General features: G+C 44.6%; 1 protein-coding gene across 1 annotated transcript in view; it reads left to right on the top strand.

Moving 5' to 3' along the window:
* LOC143770064 (protein NDNF-like) overlaps positions 1-21,560 on the top strand; it is a 65,736-nt gene that overhangs the window by 9,312 nt on the left and 34,864 nt on the right. The window contains exon 3 of the mRNA XM_077259306.1: positions 19,641-19,768. Coding sequence (XP_077115421.1) covers positions 19,641-19,768 — 128 coding nt within the window. The remainder of the gene's footprint in view (positions 1-19,640; positions 19,769-21,560) is intronic.

The raw sequence follows: 21,560 nt of genomic DNA, 5'->3' as shown, positions 1-21,560 counted from the left end.
CAGTATAATGAACCAATATAATGCTCCATACAGTATGAGCCACATATATTGCTCCATAAAGTATTATGGGCACCATATATTGCTCCATACAGAATAATGAACCCCATATAATGCTCCATACAGTATAATGAGCCACATATATTGCTCCATACACTATTATGGATTCCATATAGTGCTTCATACAGAATAATGAGCCCCATATACTGCTCCATAAAGTATTATGGGCACCACATAGCGCTCCATACAGAATAATGAGCCCCATATATTGCTCCATACAGTATTATGGGTACCACATTTTTCACCAAACAGTATAAATAGCTCCATTTATTGCTCCTTACTAGTGATGAGCGAGTGTACTCGTTGCTCGGGTTTTCCCGAGCACGCTCGGGTGGTCTCTGAGAATTTGTAACTGCTCAGAGATTTAGTTTTTGTTGCCTCAGCTGCATGATTTACAGCTGATAGACAGCAACCAGGCAACCCCCACATGTACTCAGGCTGGCTAGCAGCCATAAATCATGCAGCTGCGTCAACAAAAACTAAATCTCCGAGCAGTTACAAATACTCGGAGACCACCCGAGTGTGCTCGGGAAAAACCGAGCAATAAGTACACTCGCTCCATACAGTATTATGGGCACCACATACTGCTCCATGCAGAATAATGAACCCCATGTATTGCTCCATACAGAATAATAAACCCCATATAATGCTCCATACAGTATAATGAGTCAATATAATGCTCCATACAGTATGAGCCACAGATATTGCTCCATACAGTATTATGGGCACCATATATTGCTCCATACAGAATAATGAGCCCCATATATTGTTCCATACAGTATAGTGAGCCACATATATTGCTCCATACAGTATAATGAGCTCAATATATAGCTCTATACTATATAATAGACCCATATATTGCTCCATACAGTATAATAACCCCCATATATTGCTCCATACTGTATAATAGGCCCCATATATTGCTCCATAAAGAATGATAAACCCCATATAATTCTCCATACAGTATAGGATGGGCCCCATAGACTATAATGAGCCCCATATATTGGTCCATACAGTATAATGAGTCTCATATAATGCTCCTTGCAGTATATGATGGGCCCCATATATTGCTCCATACAGTATAGGATGGACCCCATAAACTATAATGAGCCACATATATTGCTACATACAGTATAATGAGTCCCATGTATCGCTCCATACATTATATGATGGGCCCTATATATTGCTCCATACAGAATTTGACCCATATAATGCTCCACACAGAATACTACCATATAATGCTCCATATATATAATGGGCCCCATACAATGCTCCAAATATAATGGGCCGCAAATAATGCTCCAAATATAATGGGCCCCAATGATGCTCTATATATAATGGGCCACATATTATGCTCCATGATGAGCCTCATATAATGCTCCATATATAAATGGCCCCATATATGATGCTCCAGTGTACGATGGGCCATATAATGGTCCATATATAATGGGCTCCATATATGATGCTCCAGTGTATAATGGGTCCCATATATAATGTTCCAGTGTATAATGGGCCCCATATATGATGCTCCTGTGTATAATGGGCCCCATATATGATGATCCAGTATATGATGGGCCCATATATGATGCTCCTGTATATGATCGGCCCCATATATGATGCTCCAGAGTATAATGGGTCTCATATATAATGCTCCATATATGATGGGATGGGGCCCATATATGATGCTCCAGTGTATAATGGGCCCCATATATGATGCTCCAGTGTATGATGATCCCCATTCATAATGCTCCAAATATTAAAAAAACCTCACCTCTCGTTGCTGGCAGCTGCTCTGCTCTGGATTCTTCCCCGCTCCACCGTGTCACCGTCCTCTGGCTCTCTGCACTGTGACTGTGAAGGCAGGGGGGGCACAGATGTGACGACATTGCACCCTCTGACCTGAACGTCACAGTCAGTAGGCGCGGAAGACACCACAGGGGTGGAGTGGGGAGAGGTAAGTATGCCGGGGCCCTGATCATACAGGGAGGCCCACTTGCGGGTGCCATTACTGGCATACACTGGGTCCCCATAGCACGCTGGTATCCCTGACGGCGAATGGGTGCCCCTCCCTGCTCAGGGCCCCGACACTTGCTGATGCTGGCCCTGGAGGACAGGTCTTGCATTTACTGGTGGTGAGACCGACTGGTGAGCCCTTTCTGTGCTCTGGAAGTCCCTCCATTGAAATGGTGCCAGACACCAAGCAGCAACAGCAGGCGCCACAGCAACAACATGGGAGGCTGTCACAATGGATGCGGGGGCCACGCTGGTGAAAGACATGATACTGCATGGAGTATCAGGTCAAGTCAGAAGAGCTCCAGTAAAGAGGATGTTTACCTCAGCCTCCAGACAAGGTCAATTGGTTGATCTGTCCTCTTAATTTGAACCACTGATTGCCTCAGAGTGGTAATTTTTGTGAAAGTTCACTTTGTAATAAGATTTTTTCTTTCTTGTCATTTATTTTAAAGTGGGGTTGCCAGACTCCTACCAGAAAAGACTTTGTAAGTCTTGCATAGAGCAAATGGTAGCAGAAAAGACCACAAACGTCAACACTGAGCTAAGGTCCATCATTAGGGCAGAAGTTAAAGATTCCCTAACATCCGCGACCCAGAGCGAGGATCAGAAGGAAAAGAAAGGTAGAACGGCTAAGTGGTTATATCCAAAGTCAGACACATCCAGTAGGTAAGACAACGAAGGTGGCTTTTCAGATTCCTCCTCTTTAGCTTCTTCATCAGACAGCAATACAGGAGGACATCACTGTTTTCTGATAGAGGATACCAATAAGCTAGTAAAAGCAGTCACAGCCACGATTGAGATAGTTTAGTCAAAACCTGAAAAGTCTGTGCAGGATATCATGTTTGGTGGTCTAGAACAGAGGAAATGTAGGACTTTTCATATGAATTAAAGAATACAGGCACTAATTCAAAAGGAGTGTAAGAGACCAGTGAAGAGAGGTTCCCTTCCCCCATCATTTAAAAGGAAATTGTCATGACTCTGTTGTCAGGTGTCCCAGGGCCAAGGGCCCCTTCCCTGTCCCTAATGTTATGAGCTCCCTAGATCACCATGATCCCCTGATTACTGCTGATGGCCCATACCTTGCCTTAGGCTTAGGTCATTAACCTGGTCACATCCATCAGAGGTTTGGCCACTACTGAAAATTTTTTGATGAACTTACGGTAGTAGCTGGCGAAACCCCAAATCCTTTGTAACTCCTTCAAATCCTCTGGACGATCCCAATCCAGTACCACTGGACTTTTGCTGGCACCATGCAAAAACCTGTGGACAATAAAGCATATCTTAGAAAAGGGATCTCCTCAACTGAGAACAAACATTTCTTTTGTTTGACAAATAATTTATTGTCTCTGAGTATCTGTAAGACCTGCCTGACATGTTCCTGATGTGACTCAAGGTCAGGTGAATAAATAAATATGTCATCAAGATAGATCACCATAAATTTACCTACCAGGTGACTAAAATTGTCATTTAAAAAGTGCTAAAAGATGAGGGAAGCAGTAGTCAACCCTAATGGCATCACAAGGTTCTCATAGTGTCCCTCAGGCATGTTGAAAGCTCATCCCACACTTAAAAATGAATGAGATTATATGCCCCCATGATATCCAGTTTAGAAAACCATTTTGTGCCTGCAATCTGATTAAAGAGGCCCTGGACCTGGATGAACCAAGCATTGATCTAGTTAAACCCCGCCCCACTGTCCAGAAAGGCAGAAACAACCACCTTATTTTTGCCCAGATGCATTTCAACAGGCAGAAAAATTATGACCTACCTACGGAGAAGATATGTACATCCAGGTTGCTAACCTCCTCACAAAAAGGCCAGTTGAAGACCAGTTGAAGGACAAAGTGGCTAGGGACAATGTTTTAGCCTCAATTTCACTCATGCGGGGGGGCAGAAGCATTTCTATTGGATGCCTCAGCTGACTCGGTGAGACTAGCTGCCAGATCAGTGGCACTTTCAAATGCGGCACCGTGTGAAGTGCTCTCTGTGTGAAGTGCTGATGGTGTGACATTCACGCCAGATCAAAATTATGTTCTATTCCATGTGAGGGAGAATATCTGTTTGCCCAGTTTGGGATGAGATTCTGGAGAAGGCTAGGGACATCAAAAAAGGGCTCTCTAATCTGTCATCCCAGCCTACAAGAAGTCCTTTCAGAAGAGTAGGTTTAATTGGAGAATCCTCCCCCCCACCAGAGAGCAGTATAGATGGGATGATAGGAAAAAAAAGGCAGAGGCTTTATGTTTGGAAACTTCTCCCGTGATGCTAAAAAATTGGCCTAGTGACTCCCGCTCCCAGATAGGGGGGTTTCCCCCTTCTTCCCTGCCTGGGAAAGAATATCTGGAAGTGACTGGATATTGCCTGATAAGAACAGACCTTACCTAGTTCCAGTAAGTTCCGCAGAGAATATTAATTTGGACTCCTCCACGGATATCGCTGAGAGAGCAACTGGCCCTGGAATACGAAGTCCTGGATCTGATTTTATAAGGCTGTTCTCATGGAAGTCCCTATGTCAGAAAGGGGAGATGGGTTTTACTTGAACCTATAGAATCATTGTCACATAAGATTCTCTCACTTAAAATGGCTCCACACAAATCCTAAAAGGAGATATTTTGCAGCATAATCCAACCTACCTGCCTAAATTAGCTCCCAAGTTCCATAAAACACAGAAGGTAGTCTGTCCGTCCTTTTTCTCTACCCAAAAATACACAAGGAGCAAAAACTTCATAGTCTAGATCTAAAGAAATGTCTGGTTAGCGTGACAAGGTCACTGGTAGAGTACTGAAGGGGAGATATGTATCACTGAGGATGTTAGCTTCAGTGATATGAACCTGGAGAAAATGCTCCAGCACGCTAAGTCCTGAGAGGGGTTAATCAACAATGTTAAGGTTTTTTTTTGTCAGCAGCTGAAAAGTGGGTAGGAAGTTGTTCACCATATCCCCACCCCAGAGTGGGGTCTAGAAGGTAAATAGTCAGCCTTCTGAATCATTCATCGTTCGGTGTACCTGGAGACGAGAGCTTCAGAGCTGTTTTTGTGATAAAGTGAGCTGAACCTTGTTGTTTTTCCCTGAGTGGGCATATCCCCATAGCCACATAGACTGTGCTATACATTATTTTCTATTTTCCTGTTATGCCAGGAAAGCAATATTTTTTTTTCTGAACTTTGCACTGGTTTATGCCGTACATTTTTAATAAACCAGTAAAAGATACAAACGAGATACGTTCCTGTGTTTAACTCTGTGAGCAGGCAATTGAGCCAATCTACCACAGTTGGTGCTAGGAGAGCGAGCAACATTCCCAGGGAGCATGTGTGACTGCTGTGGATAAACTGCATGCCTTGGGTCAGGGTGGCAGTAAGCCAGGAAGCAAAGTCAGAGAGCATGGAGAAGATGATCAGTCACCTGGTCGAAGCCCCAAAACAGCAGCAGCTAACACAACAGCAAACAAACTGTTGGTGGATCAGCTCCAGCAGCAGCAGCAATGGCATCAGGAAGTGCTTATGGGGAAAATAAAACAGAGGCTGTTCATGGAAGGCCGGCAGCTCCTCACCCAAGTCCAGGTGATGACTCCTATGTCCAGAAGTTGGTAAAATGAGTCATGCAAAAGATGACCCCAGGTAATAATTTTGAGGCATTTTCAACTGTGTTTGAAAGGGTAGCAGAGTGGGAGAAGCTGCCACAGAAGCAGTGGGCAGAGGTGCTGGCACCCTATCTAACTGGCGAGACCCAAAAGGCTTATTATGATCAGGCCTTACAGAACACACAGGAATATGCAAAGTTAAAAATGGAAATATTGGCACTCCCAGGAGTCACTATGTCTATCCAAGCTCAAATGGTCCACCACTGGGTGTAATGCAGTGGCAAACCACCTTGCTCCCAAATATTCGATCTACAACTGGTACAGAAGTGGTTGCAGCTGGAGTCCTCAACCCCTGCCCAGATGGTCGAGCATGTTGTTATGAACAGATTTAGACACTAGGTGCAAACCCGGGTTGCCCAGGGAGACCTCCGGAATGTGGACAACCTGGTAGGCCTAGTAGAAAGATACCAGGTGGTCGAGAAGTCCTTAAGGAAACCAGGTGCTGCTGCCTCCATGCACTGGGGTACCCAGAAGGACTATGACTCTCAAAAGAAAAGTAATAGAACCACAACTGAGGGAAGTCCAAAGAGGTCATTGAGAGGTTGACAAAGGCTGCTGGTAAGGACTTAATTTGTCGGGGATATTACAGTCAATGACACATAGCCATCCATTGTCCTATGTCTGCTGAACTGATGGACTGCAGCGTAGGGAGACTCTGTTCATATTATGTCGATCCAGCCTGCAGTGTGGACTATCAGACCGAGGAGGGGCCACAAAGCATATCCCATAACAATAAATATGGTACCTGTGTCTGGACTCTTGGACTTGGAGTTTGGGGAAACTGGTAAGGGCCATACTCCCCCCACCAGTTGATCCCTGGGTGTCCGTTGTATTCATGGGGATGCCAAGGACTACCCTATTGTCAGATTGAGTATAAAAATTAACTGTGGCACTGAGTCCCATGAGGTCAGAGTAGTTAAAGACCAGCTACACCCAGTGATAATAGGGTAGGCTTTTAGCTTGTACTAGGACTTTTGGCGAAAGGCGGGGGTGCCAAGCTACTCAGACATGAAGAATCCCCATCAGAATCAGAGGCAGATGAGTTCCCCAGTGTGTCCTCGCTGGCTATGGGGACGAGACGGTAACCGATGAGGCCGAGATTCCTGAGTTGGTGGTTTCTGGGGGAAATTTTGAGACTATTCAAATGGATGACCTTACGTTAAAAGGACAGTGGACAATTTTACTGTGATAAATGGGGTTGACCAAGAGGTGGGCCCAAGACCAGGTTTTCATATTTCACGCTAAATGGGAATTTGCTATATATGGTCACTAAATTGAGAGGGGAAGTATTAGAGCAGCTGTTAGTGCCAGGAACCATTAGGCATAGGGTACCAGACCTTGTCCATTTTTATGTCTTGGGTGCATTTCTGAACGAAATCAAAACCCAAGAGCGGGTCCTTCAAAGGTTTTACTGGCCTGGATTAGAGATGAGTGGATACCTGGATGTTCAGGTCCGGCGGGTTAGGCTGAACAGTTACAAAACTTTTGGGTTCGGGTACCAGAACAGTACCCGGATCTGAACCCAAACCCAGACCCCATTCACTTATATTGGGGGCCCAAACATCCAGTGCTTGCCACGCTGTCATGTGCATGATAGCGTGGCAAACACCGCTTCTGATCGGTGGTGGAATCAACCCTGCCTGTCAGAGACCCGCGGTTCCCATGCTGTCAAAAGACAGCATGAGAACTCAGCTGTGATCAGAGGTATAGAGTTTACCTCTGGTCACTGGTGTCAGCGGAAGGGACTAAAGCGCCCATCATCTGATAGCATCAGCTAATAACAGATAGAGCAGTAGCATCTGATGGGTGTATTCATTAGCCGGCTCCTGTGCTGTAAATAAATAATTTAAAAGAAACCCGGCATGGGTTCCCCTGTATTTTTGATAACCAGCCAGGCAAAATTCACAGCTGGCAACTGCAACACTCAGCTGTCAGCTACAACAAAGCTTGTTATCAAGAATAGAGAGGTCCTCAAGCTGTATTTTTTAATTTTTTCTGACTTGCCCTGTAGCGGTGACAAGTGTGGTTAATATTTGTGGGGTTGATGGCACCTTTGTATTGTCAGGTGACATCAAGCCCTCGTCTTAGTAATGGAGAGGCGTCTATAAGACACTTATCCATTACTAATCCTATAGTTATATGGTAAATAAAAACACAGCAATAATAAAGTCCTTTACTAGAAATAAAACAAAACACACTTTTACTTTTTATTTAAAAATAACAAACACAGTTATATTCACCTAACGCTTAATCCCACCAAAGAAAAACTCTCATGGTGCTATCGGGGATCTCACTGAGGACTTTATTCTTGCTGTGTCTTTACCATATAACTATAGGATTAGTAATGCATAAGTTCCTTATAGATGCCTCTCCATTACTACTGTATATACTCAAGTATAAGCCGACCCGAGTATAAGCCGAGGCACCTAATTTTGCCACAGAAAATTGGGTAAGCTTTGACTTGAGTATAAGCCGGGTATGCATTGTCCTCTCATCCCTGTCCTGGTATGCATGGCTCCTCCATCGCTGTCCTGGTATGCGTAGCTCCCCCTGTCCTGTCCTGGTATGTGTGGCTTCCCTTGTCCTGTCCTGGTATGCGTGGCTCCCCCCGTCGCTGTCTTGGTACGCGTGACTCCTCCCGTAGCTGTCCTGGTATGCGTGACTCCTCCTGTAGCTGTCCTGTATGTGTGGCTCCCCCCATAGCTGTCCTGTTATGCGGGGCTCCCCCATAGCTGTCCTGTTATGCGTGGCTCCCCCTCCGTCCTTGTATGCATGCTTCCTATTGCAAAAAAAAAACATCCTACTCACCCTCCAGCGTGCCCTCACTACACCTCATTCCGGCACCAGCAGCTCTTTCTGCCGAGCCATCACGTGGAATCGCTCATTAAGGTAATGAATATTCCCTCCATGCCTATGGGAGTGGAGAAGCATACCTATTCATTACCTTAATGAGCGGTGCCGCGTGATCGCTCAGCACAGGAAGAGCTGCTGGAAGCCGGAACCAACCAGATGCTGCAAGGGAGCCGGGACCAACGTGATGCTGCAAGGGTATGCTGGAGGGTGAATAGGATGTCTTCTGGAAGCCAGAGACTGCGGCTGTGGGTGTCGCTGTGCATGCTGTAAGAGAATCAAATATTCATTTCTCTTTAGCAACGGCACAGGTGTTAGCCACAGATACCGGCTCCTGTCTCTGTGACTCGCATTTCCGCCGCTTCCCCTCCCCCGCCGACTTTCTGGAACAATTGACTAGGGTATAAGCCAAGAGGGGCGTTTTCGGCACAAAAAAATGTGCTGAAAAACTCAGCTTATAAACAAGTACAGTGGGGCAAAAAAGTATTTAGTCAGTCAGCAATAGTGCAAGTTCCACCACTTAAAAAGATGAGAGGCGTCTGTAATTTACATCATAGGTAGACCTCAACTATGGGAGACAAACTGAGAAAAAAAAATCCAGAAAATCACGTTGTCTGTTTTTTTATCATTTTATTTGCATATTATGGTGGAAAATAAGTATTTGGTCAGAAACAAACAATCAAGATTTCTGGCTCTCACAGACCTGTAACTTCTTCTTTAAGAGTCTCATCTTTCCTCCACTCATTACCTGTAGTAATGGCACCTGTTTAAACTTGTTATCAGTATAAAAAGACACCTGTGCACACCCTCAAACAGTCTGACTCCAAACTCCACTATGGTGAAGACCAAAGAGCTGTCAAAGGACACCAGAAACAAAATTGTAGCCCTGCACCAGGCTGGGAAGACTGAATCTGCAATAGCCAACCAGCTTGGAGTGAAGAAATCAACAGTGGGAGCAATAATTAGAAAATGGAAGACATTCAAGACCACTGATAATCTCCCTCGATCTGGGGCTCCACGCAAAATCCCACCCCGTGGGGTCAGAATGATCACAAGAACGGTGAGCAAAAATCCCAGAACCACGCGGGGGGACCTAGTGAATCAACTGCAGAGAGCTGGGACCAATGTAACAAGGCCTACCATAAGTAACACACTACGCCACCATGGACTCAGATCCTGCAGTGCCAGACGTGTCCCACTGCTTAAGCCAGTACATGTCCGGGCCCATCTGAAGTTTGCTAAAGAGAATTTGGATGATCCAGAGGAGTTTTGGGAGAATGTCCTATGGTCTGATGAAACCAAACTGGAACTGTTTGGTAGAAACACAACTTGTCATGTTTGGAGGAAAAAGAATACTGAGTTGCATCCATCAAACACCATACCTACTGTAAAGCATGGTGGTGGAAACATCATGCTTTGGGGCTGTTTCTCTGCAAAGGGGCCAGGACGACTGATCCGGGTACATGAAAGAATGAATGGGGCCATGTATCGTGAGATTTTGAGTGCAAACCTCCTTCCATCAGCAAGGGCATTGAAGATGAAACGTGGCTGGGTCTTTCAACATGACAATGATCCAAAGCACACCGCCAGGGCAACGAAGGAGTGGCTTCGTAAGAAGCATTTCAAGGTCCTGGAGTGGCCTAGCCAGTCTCCAGATCTCAACCCTATAGAAAACCTTTGGAGGGAGTTGAAAGTCCGTGTTGCCAAGCGAAAAGCCAAAAACATCACTGCTCTAGAGGAGATCTGCATGGAGGAATGGGCCAACATACCAACAACAGTGTGTGGCAACCTTGTGAAGACTTACAGAAAACATTTGACCTCTGTCATTGCCAACAAAGGATATATTACAAAGTATTGAGATGAAATTTTGTTTCTGACCAAATACTTATTTTCCACCATAATATGCAAATAAAATGATAAAAAAACAGACAATGTGATTTTCTGGATTTTTTTTTCTCAGTTTGTCTCCCATAGTTGAGGTCTACCTATGATGTAAATTACAGACGCCTCTCATCTTTTTAAGTGGTGGAACTTGCACTATTGCTGACTGACTAAATACTTTTTTGCCCCACTGTATATACTGTAATCCATGGGCTTGATGTCACCTGACAGTACAAAGGTGACATCAACTCCACAAATAATAACAACACATGCTGCTGCTACAAGGCAAGTGGGAAGAGCTGGGCAAAGTGCCAGAATTGGCACGTCTAATAGATGTGCCTTTTCTGGGCAGCTGCTGGCTGCTATTTTTAGGCTTGAGGGGGCCGTGGCCCTTTACCAGCATGAGAACACCAGACCCTAGCTGTCTGCTTTAGCAAGGCTCGTTGTCAAAAATGTTGACCCCAAGCCATTTTTTTAAATTATTATTTTAAATAATTAAAAAATACGGCGTTGGGACCCTATTCTTTATAACCAGCCTTGTTGAAGCTGACAGCTGTGAGTTTTGCCTGGCTGGTTAACAAAAATACAGATTAACCTACGCCGGGGTTTTTTATTATTATTTTTTTTACAGCACAGGAGCCGGCTAATGAATAGACCCATCAGCTGTTCCTGCTCTCACTGTTATTAGTGGCAGCAGGTGTTGGATGATGGGAGCTGTAGTCCCATCCGTTGACACCAGTGACCGGAGGTAAACTTTATACCTCCGATCACAGCTGCACGCTCACATGGGAACCACTGCTTTCTGACCAGCGGGGAAGATTTCACCGTCAATCAGAAGCAGTGTTTGCCTTGTTGTCATGCACATGACAGCGTGATTAGCACACGGTGTTCTGGCAGCCGAACCTGAACAGTAATACGGACTTCCTGATGAAGTCTGTGTTTGGTGTCTGTGCCCGAGCAGTAGGTGTTCGGTAAAAATGCCAAACTTTACTGTTCGGGTTAGCCCACACCGTAAGGTTCTTAATTATTGTTGATCCTGTCCTACCTTTCAGCTAACTTCTCCCGTCTCTTATTTCTGCAGTCCCCTAGTGTTGTCATCCATTATAAAGGTCCCCTTTGACCATATTGCCATGGACCTTGTTGGGCCCCTAGTTAAGTCCGCCAGAGGGCACCCATACAGTGGGGAAAAAAGTATTTGATAGAATGCCTATTTTGCAAGTTTTCCCACCTACAAAGAATGGAGACGTCTACAATTTTTATCGTAGGTAAACTTCAATTGTGAGAGACAGAATCTTAAAAAAATCCAGAAAATCAGGTATGATTTTTACATAACTAACTTCCATTTTATTGCATGAAATAAGTATTTGATACAATAGAAAAACAGAACTTAATATTTGGTACAGAAACCTATGTTTGCAATTACAGAGGTCAGATGTTTCCTGTAGTTCTTGACCAAGTTTGTACACACTGCAGCAGGAATTTTGGCCTAGTCCTCCATACAGATATTTTCCAGATATTTCAGGTGTTGTCGCTGGTCAACATTTAGTTTCACCTTCCTCCAAAGATTTTATATTTGGTTCAGGTCTGGAAACTGGCTAGGCCACTCCAGGACCTTGAAATTCTTCTTACAGAACAACTCCTTAGTTGCCCTGGCTGTGTATTTCGGGCCATTGTCATGCTGGAAGACCCAGCCACGACCCATCTTCAATGCTCTTACTGATCTTACTGAGGGAAGGAGGTTGTTGGCCAAAATCTCGCAATGCATGATCCCATCCATCCTCCCTTCAGTACGGTGCAGTCGTCATGTCCCCTTTGCAGAAAAGCACCCCCCAAAGTATGATGTTTCCCCCGCCATATTTCACAGTTGGGACTGGTTTTTTGTGGTTGTACTAATCTTTCTTCTTTCTCCAAACACGGCGAGTGAAGTCTCATCTGACCAAATAACCTTTTCTCATGCCTCCTCTGGATCATCCAGATGGTCATTGGCACACTTCAAATGGGCCTGATAGACTAGGGAATGTCGTCCAAAGTAATGAGAGCGTTATGTAAGACTCTCCAGATTACACAACTCAGGACGTCTGTGTTTCATCCGCAGACGGACAGACTGGTGGAGAGGTTCAATAAGACATTGAACTGCATGCTTAAGAAGGTCATGGAGAAGGATGGCTATCTCTGTTATTGCCTACTCTCATACCTGCTGTTCTCTATTATTGAAGTTCCACAGGCCTCTACAGGGTTCTCACCTTTTAAGCTCTTATACGGACGGCACCCTCAGGGACTTCTGGATATTTTGAAGCAGACCTTGGAATCAGAGGTTACACCCCACCGGACAATTATTGAGCATGTGGCCCAGAAGTAGGACAGGATCGCAAGGGTGATGCTGATTGTGGGGGAGAGCCTCCTTCAGCACAAGAGTCCCAGGCAAAGGTCTACAATGAGTAGGCGAGGCTGAGACAATTTAGCTCTGGAGACCAGGTGTTGGTGTTGATACCAGCAGTTGAAAGTACATTTCAGGCCAAAGTGGCATTGGCTATATGAGGTGGTTGAAAAGTTGAGTGACGTCAACTACAAGGTCCATGACCCAGGGAAAAGAAAGCCATACCAGGTGGAACACATGAACCTGCTTAAACCGTGGTGAGACAGGGAACCAGTGGAAGCAATGTGCCTGGGGCAAATCCTGAAGCCAAGGTCGAAAATGTAACAGTGGCAGAGACCCTATCAGCATCCCAGAAACAATCGTGCCAAGAACTGCTTCAGCAGAACCAGGACCTGTTTTTAGAGTTGCCAGGATGTATGCAGGTTGTTGAGTGTGAAATTCTGATGGAACCTCATTTGCGGGTGAACCAAAAGCGGTCTAAAATTACCAAAGAAAGTTGATTTAGAAGGAGGTGAGGGGAATTTTGAGCCTGACAATCACCAAGAAGTCAAAGAGCGGCTTGTCCAGCCCCATTGACCTGGTGCCGAAGCCTGATGGAGAATGCTGTTTTTGTAATGATTATAGGAAGTTAATGAGGTGTCTAAATTCAATGCATATCCGATGCCCCACGTAGATGAACTCATTGAGAGGCTAGGGTCAGCTAGACCGATCACCACCCTGGACCAAACAAAAGGTACTGTCAAATCCTCCAGTCCCAAAGTGCCAAGGAGAAGACAGCCTTCTCTATACCTGATAGTTGCTTTCAGTATACCAGAATGCAGTTCGGGCTGCGGAGCCCCAGTTACCTCCCAGAGGGCCATATACCAAGTCCTAGCTCCTCACAAAAAGTACTCCACAACTTTCATCGATAATATTGTGAGCTTCAGCCTGGATTAGGGAAGTTATTTGCAGGAGGTCCAGGCAGTACTAAATGTGCTGAGGAAGGCAGGGTTTACCATAAACTCAAAGAAGTGCAATATGGTGAAAGAAGTGGCAAGATACTTGAGCTATATCATCAGAAGGGGCAAAATAAAGCCGCAAGTGAATAACGTAGAGGCGATCCAAAACTGTCTGCAACCAATCTCCAAGAAGCAGGTTAGGGCATTTCTGGGAATTGTGGGATACTATTGTTTATTTATCCTGAATTTTGCCATGATAGCCGCAACCCTATCTGACCTTCTTAAGGGCACGAAGACGGTGATGACCAAGTTGTTCTCTGAAGCGGAGCGTTCCAGGAGTTGAAGATCACCCTGTGTAAACAGTCAGTCTTGTTCACACCTTACTTCATTAAGGAGTTTGTGGTCCCCTCTGAGGTAGGGTTGGGAGCCTTGTTGTCCCAGGAGATAAATAGGAAGGAACATCCAATCCTATATTTAAGTAGGAAACTCTCAGTATGCATCACTAAAGATGTTGGCTTCAGTGAACCAGGAGAAAATGCTTCAGCACACTAAGTGCTGAAAGTGCTGAAAAGGGTTAGTTGGCCATGTTAAGGGCTGGGTATTTTTCTGAACATCTGAAGAGTGGGTGGAAGGCTGTTCACTAGTGTTGAGCGATACCGTCCGATACTTGAAAGTATCGGTATCGGAAAGTATCGGCCGATACCGGCAAAGTATCGGATCTCGCCGATACCGATACCCGATACCAATACAAGTCAATGGGACTCAAGTATTGGAAGTTATCCCTGATGGTTCCCAGGGTCTGAAGGAGAGGAAACTCTCCTTCAGGCCCTGGGATCCATATTACTGTGTAAAATAAAGAATTAAAATAAAAAAATATTGATATACTCACCTCTCCGACGCAGCCTGGACCTTACCGCTGTGAACCGGCAGCCTTCTTTGCTTAAAATGAGCGCGTTCAGTACCTTCCATGACGTCACGGCTTCTGATTGGTCGCGTGCCGCTCATGTGACCACCACGCGACCAATCAGAAGCCGTGACGTCATTCCCTTCTAGGAATTTAGGACCTGAGGGATGATGTCGCGGCTTGTGATTGGTTGCTTGGCGGTCACATGAGCGGCACGCAACCAATCAGAAGCCGTGACGTCATGGAAGGTGCTGAACGCGCTCATTTTAAGCAAAGAAGGCTGCCGGTTACCAGCGGTGATGTCCAGGGGCCTCCGGAGAGGTGAGTATATCAATATTTTTTATTTTAATTCTTTATTTTACACAGTAATATGGATCCCAGGGCCTGAAGGAGAGTTTCCTCTCCTTCAGACCCTGGGAACCATACACTGGGAACTTCCGATTCCGATTCCCGATACCACAAAAGTATCGGATCTCGGTATCGGAATTACGATACCGCAAGTATCGGCCGATACCCGATACTTGCGGTATTGGAATGCTCAACACTACTGTTCACCTTATCTCTACCCCAGTGTGGGACTTAGAAGGTAATTAGTCAGCCTTTTGAATCATTCTGTGTTCAGTGTGCCTGGAGACGAAAGAGTTCCAGAGTATGGGGGAAGCACGGGAGAAGTCTTGTATGCGGTTGTGGGAAGAAGAGATAAGAGGGGAGCAGAGAAGGAGATCTTGAGAGTATCGAAGGTTACGTGTACGTAAGTACCGGTGTAACAGGCCAGATTAACCTCCTCACCCAGAATATACCCGGGGTTAAAGTGGCCTAGGCCACATTATACCCCTGGTATACCAAGTGTTTTTGCAGTTTCTTGGTCAAGGAATGTACGGATCCAGGAAATGTTTTTGAGTTGGAGTCAGTATTGTCTTTGAGAGTCAGTATTGTCTTTGAGGGGAGAACACAGCACAGGAAGAAGAGAGACAGCAGACAAGGGGGATAGCACATGGAGTACTGCACCTCAGCCAGAGGTGTGGTACTCCACTCTCTGGTAAGGAAGGGCACTATCCAGTACTCACACACTAGCATCCAACACCACACCACTCTAGGCCAGGGGATCTGGGCAGACCCTATTGAGGAAGGGCCCCACCTCAGGCTGGAGGGGGAACTAGGTAGAGGGTGTGGGTGGAAAGAGTGACAGTTGGTAGTGAGGAGTTGTCATGGAGAAAGGAGGGAGGCAGAGTTAGTTACTTAGTTGGTGAGAGGAAGATAGTAGGAGGAGAGAGCCTGAGGAGAGCGGAGAAGACAGAAGCTGCTGAAAGAGAAGAAGGGGACCTAGGGGCCAGGGAAATAAAGAATCCACCCATGGTGCCCGAGGGAACAGGTGGCAGGGGGAGACTGGCTCCAGACTAGTGGAGAGACTGTAGGACTCAGCAAACCGGAAAGTGTGGTGTCTGTATGTGCCACAGCCAAATCTACACATAATCGCTAAAAAAACAGCCACATAGGGTCAAGGGGACCAAGAGGACATCGCCTGACAGGACCTAAGGCTGCTGGCTTGGGACACTGTGTGTAAGGCGCAGGGCAGGAGGGTGAGAGCCAGTGCAGGGAGAGATGACCAAGACAGGTACACAAGAAGGGGGTCCCGGAAAAGTGCACCCAAATTACCTGAGAGCTGGCTGGACCACCGACCCGGAGGACACAGCACCAATTGTACCAAACAAACTGTGAGTAAAATGTGAAGACTGCACCCTGCTGTGACCTCAGAATTATTTACTGCATCACCTGACCTGTACTACAACAGTTACTATCATCAAATTAACCCAATATCTGCCCTGGGGCTCCGCTCTACCCATGGAGAGCTGAAACATCCTTGCTGTGTCACCATCGGCCCCAGTGGATCTGAACCGCAGCATCGGCAATCCCTTGCCGAGTACCACGGGTGGCGTCCCAAATCTATCCCCTATAAACTTTTCCCCTTGGATCATTTTTTTATTGCAGGCCATGGAGGGATGCAACTCCAGGCCATGGAGTTGAGTTATGGCCCCATGACTTCCCCAAAGAATTGTCCGATCTGGATCCGAGTACCCCACGGCCATGGTGGGCGTTGCAGGTAGACAGGTCAAAAAAGAGAGCACAGACAGGAGAAGTCAGCGCATGAGGAATTAGAGAGTGGATAGGTGGGTGAGCACATGGGGGGGAGAGATTCTCAACACTGCAAAGCCTGCCCTTATCGTGACATTTCCGCCTATAGCATCAGGCATCCATCTAGTATATAATAAATGCGAATCCCACCAATGGGACTTGCATCTATTTTGAGAATGGGTCCTAATGTGCACCATTATCAATGGAGAGAGGGTAGGAATTCTAGATCGATCCAGGTACCTTATTTGCTCTCTATTTTTGGTGTTTCCTGTTCAGGATGGGAACACCCTTTTAAAATAATTTTTGTCTAGGTTAACTTGCAGTCTGTACATGATGTAAAAGAGTTGGGGGCACCTTGAGCTTCATTTGGTTTAAATCTCCCAAATGTTTTATATAGATATAAATATACACTCACCGGCCACTTTATTAGGTACACCATGCTAGTAACGGGTTGGACCCCCTTTTGCCTTCAGAACTGCCTCAATTCTTCATGGCATAGATTCAACAAGGTGCTGGAAGCATTCCTCAGAGATTTTGGTCGATATTGACATGATGGCATCACACAGTTGCCGCAGATTTGTCGGCTGCACATCCCAAAGATGCTCCATACAAGGCAGGATGGATCCATGCTTTCATGTTGTTTACGCCAAATTCTGACCCTACCATCCGAATGTCGCAGCAGAAATCGAGACTCATCAGACCAAGCAACGTTTTTCCAATCTTCTACTGTCCAATTTCGATGAGCTTCTACAAATTGTAGCCTCAGTTTCCTGTTCTTAGCTGAAAGGAGTGGTACCCGGTGTGGTCTTCTGCTGCTGTAGCCCATCTGCCTCAAAGTTCGACGCACTGTGCGTTCAGAGATGCTCTTAGGCCTACCTTGGTTGTAACGGGTGGCGATTTGAGTCACTGTTGCCTTTCTATCAGCTCAAACCAGTCTGCCCATTCTCCTCTGACCTCTGGCATCAACAAGGCATTTCCGCCCACAGAACTGCCGCTCACTGAATTTTTTTTCTTTTTCGGACCATTCTCTGTAAACCCTAGAGATGGTTGTGCGTGAAAATCCCAGTAGATCAGCAGTTTCTGAAATACTCAGACCAGCCCTTCTGGCACCAACAACCATGCCACGTTCAAAGGCACTCAAATCACCTTTCTTCCCCATACTGATGCTCGGTTTGAACTGCAGGAGATTGTCTTGACCATGTCTACATGCCTAAATGCACTGAGTTGCCGCCATGTGATTGGCTGATTAGAAATTAAGTGTTAACAAGAAGTTGGACAGGTGTACCTAATAAAGTGGCCAATGAGTGTATATAATTAATGTGTGTTGAGGGAGACTGTAGTATGGTGAGTGACATTTGGTGTGATGGACCATGGGAGTTGGAAGTATTGTGACTACTGCCATCTGGAGCAACCCTAAATTGTATATTCTACTCCAACTGGCTATTTTATGTACAACCAAGTACAGCTCTGCTCCGTTAGAGCAAATGTGTTTCATTTAGGAAATACACGCATCCTTCCTTTATGAGAATGATGAGGTTTATTTTTACAAGACATCACTCTAGTGATGAATTCCAAAGAATGGAAAATCTTTCAGTTCTGAACATCAAGGTAAAAGCTCCATGTTAATGTAAAAGTTAGATATTCATTGTTTCACGTAAATGATGCCACATGTCTCTCCTACCAGATGCCTGTTAATAATATGTAATGAAATTCACATCCATCATATCATTTTCACTCTTATTTTTCACATTTATGGCTTAAATAAAAAATCAGGTGGGTTTTGATTTTAGTTATATTTATAAACTTTGGTTTGCAGTTGCAGTATGATAACTGCCTTCTTCAATTTTCCGCAGTATGGGTTTGTGCTTTACATTTGATTGCTTGGTGTAAATTAAATGGGTTTATCCATTTCTTCATCCAACTACAGCTTAATAATTGTATAAGCAAATCAACCCAAGTACTGCCTATATGGTATGTCCCTATAAGCGTCAAATGATTTACATTGATAAAACATTTACAATGTAAATCTACACTGTTATTTACTTTATAAGCTCAAAAATTATGGGAATCTGTCATCAGGTTTCTTCTACTCCATGTGAGAGCAGTATGTTGTGTGGGCATAGACCCTGATTCCAATGATGTGTCAGTTACTGGATTGCTTGCTGCAGTTTTGATAAGGTCACTTTTTTATCTACTGCAGATCTACCAGTTCTATGGTTGCTGAGCTCTGTGTAACCCCCCCACACACCACTGATTGGTTGCTTTGTATACTGCGCATAGGCAGAAAGTTGCCAATCAGTGGTGTGGGATGGGTTATACAGAGCTCATTATCTAGGGACTACATAGCACAGGTTTACCAGTCTTCTATTAATAACCTCTTTCTGATAAAACAGTAATTTTATCAAAACTATGCAAAGATGCATGTGTTGAACAGCCATGAGACATGCAGCCACGGCGGCTCGGACATAGTTCTTTAGCACGCCAAAGATACTCTATTAGCAAATGAGCATGCTTGGATAACACCTTATCGTAGCACAATCACTCATCACTATCTAACACCAATCATATATCTATGCGGTCTCCCATTTTGCGTGCTTGTTTTCAGTCACCCTTCACACCTTACTGATATGTCCAGTGCATGCAATTCTAGTCACAAAATGTATGATACAACTCATAGTAGAGGTACAGTATGTGCCATATGCAGATGGAGGGAGCCCCTAAGAATGACTTCTGCTGGAGGGTTTAGTGGACCCTAGTACCATCCTGTATATCGGTATTTCTGCAGTACTTTGGTATACTGTACTTTGTTTTGCAATATATGCAATTAATGGTTTATACATTATTTTATCAGGTACTACTTTACACTGGGAGAAAACCCTAGCTCTCATTTCTCAATCACTGTGACTCCCTGCGATGTTCCAATCGAATGGAGTATTTTACACTACAAAGAATCACATGCATTCCATGGAAAAACAGCAGGTAACAACACGCTGATTAAATTCTTATAATGTATGGGATAAATGATAATGTTTGGGGAAGATGCTGCATTAGATTTCAAGATTATATTTTTTCAAAGCATTCCGATGTTGTAAAGTTTCATGATTAACACTATTTTAACTACTTCCAGACTGCCCATACACTCTATACATGGCAGTCCACATTCTACTCTGTAGTGATATTTTAAAACTTAACTATATAGTAAAGCAGCTGCACAACATTATGCAGCTGCAAGAGCAAATAACTTGCTGTCAGACACAGCCAGACTCCCCACAGAGTAGGAAGACATGGTTTGGTGCCATCTATGCCCTCCTGATCACGGTGTATACCCCACTGAACAAGCACTGTGCATACATTAATAGGAAGCACTGACAGTGCTTACCAACAGTCTGCAATCACTGGTTGTAGGAAGGAAGCAGAAGATGCTGGAGACTCAGTCAGCTCTGCTTAAGGCTATGTGCACACGTATAATGGTCCACTGCGGATTTTTCCGCAGCCGATTTGATAAATCTGCAGGGCAAAAACGCTGCGTTTTTGCTGCAGATTTATCGCGGATTTACCGCAGTTTTTCTGCAGATTTCACTGCGGTTTTACAACTGCGGTTTTCTATAGGAGCAACTGTAAAACCGCTGCGGAATCCACAGAAAGAAGTGGCGTGCTGCGGAATGTAAACCGCGCGTTTCTGCGCGTTTTTTTCCGCAGCATGTGTACAGCGTTTTTTGTTTCCCATATGTTTACATTGTAATGTAAACTCATGGGAAACTGCTGCGGACCCGCAGCTGCGGAAATGCTGTGGATCCGCAGCGTTTTCCGCATCGTGTGCACATACCCTTACAACCAGGAGGCTGAATTTCTCCTGTAACCAGGGCCAGTAAACCTGTCCTAGTTAAGGAGGAAATCAGAAGAGAAAAAAATTGTATTTGCAATGAACACCAATGGGTCACACAATGTATGAAATAAATGAAAAATAAATAAAAAACGGGAAAAAAAGCTACCACTAATCCAATTTCCTGTTACTAGCCGCAACCCTGTTGATAAAAAATGTGTCTGAAATTTAAAATTAATTGTTACATTAAGGGAAATAAATGTATTTTGATGGTACTTTGTGTTTTTAATGCATTTTTGAAGAACAGTCATGTATCTCCTTTATATGCCCACTACCCATTATCAGCATAAAAATGAAAAAGAAAGTATGAAAATAGCACAAAAATTAGACCTGAAAAAAATATGCAAAAAATATTGAATTTCCACACAAGAAACTCTAGAGCTTTTTAAATCCTATGTATGAAAGACCCTGAAAATGCGCCTAGTCAAGAATGGGTGTAAATGAACTGGCTAAATAAATGTTTATAATTCAATTCTATAAGAGTTAAATAATTAATTTAAGGGGGCACCACAGAGCATAAGAAGCTGGGATCCAACCATGACCTCAGAATAACATATAGACACAAAAGCAAGAAAAAACAGAGGCCATAAAAACTGGGGATCACCAAACAGCAAGGATATGTGCAAAAACAACACAGCTTTATTAAGGTGAAAACATTGGACCAAGAACATTTAAAAACATCTTAAAAACACTTAGAACAATACCTATAATAAGGCAAATGCCTGTACAAAAGTGAAGAGGGGAAAAAGTATAAACATATGTCTCACAGTCTCATATGGACAGCATATTCACTGAGTGCACGGAGTAGAAGTACTACATATGGAGGCATAAATGTGCCAATATAGCCGCACACAAGGAATATGGGTATTAGGATACAAAGGTAAGTAC

Source organism: Ranitomeya variabilis, chromosome 4, assembly GCF_051348905.1.
Source record: "Ranitomeya variabilis isolate aRanVar5 chromosome 4, aRanVar5.hap1, whole genome shotgun sequence".
Lineage (NCBI taxonomy): Eukaryota > Metazoa > Chordata > Amphibia > Anura > Dendrobatidae > Ranitomeya > Ranitomeya variabilis.
This window is presented reverse-complemented; position numbering and strand designations above follow the sequence as displayed.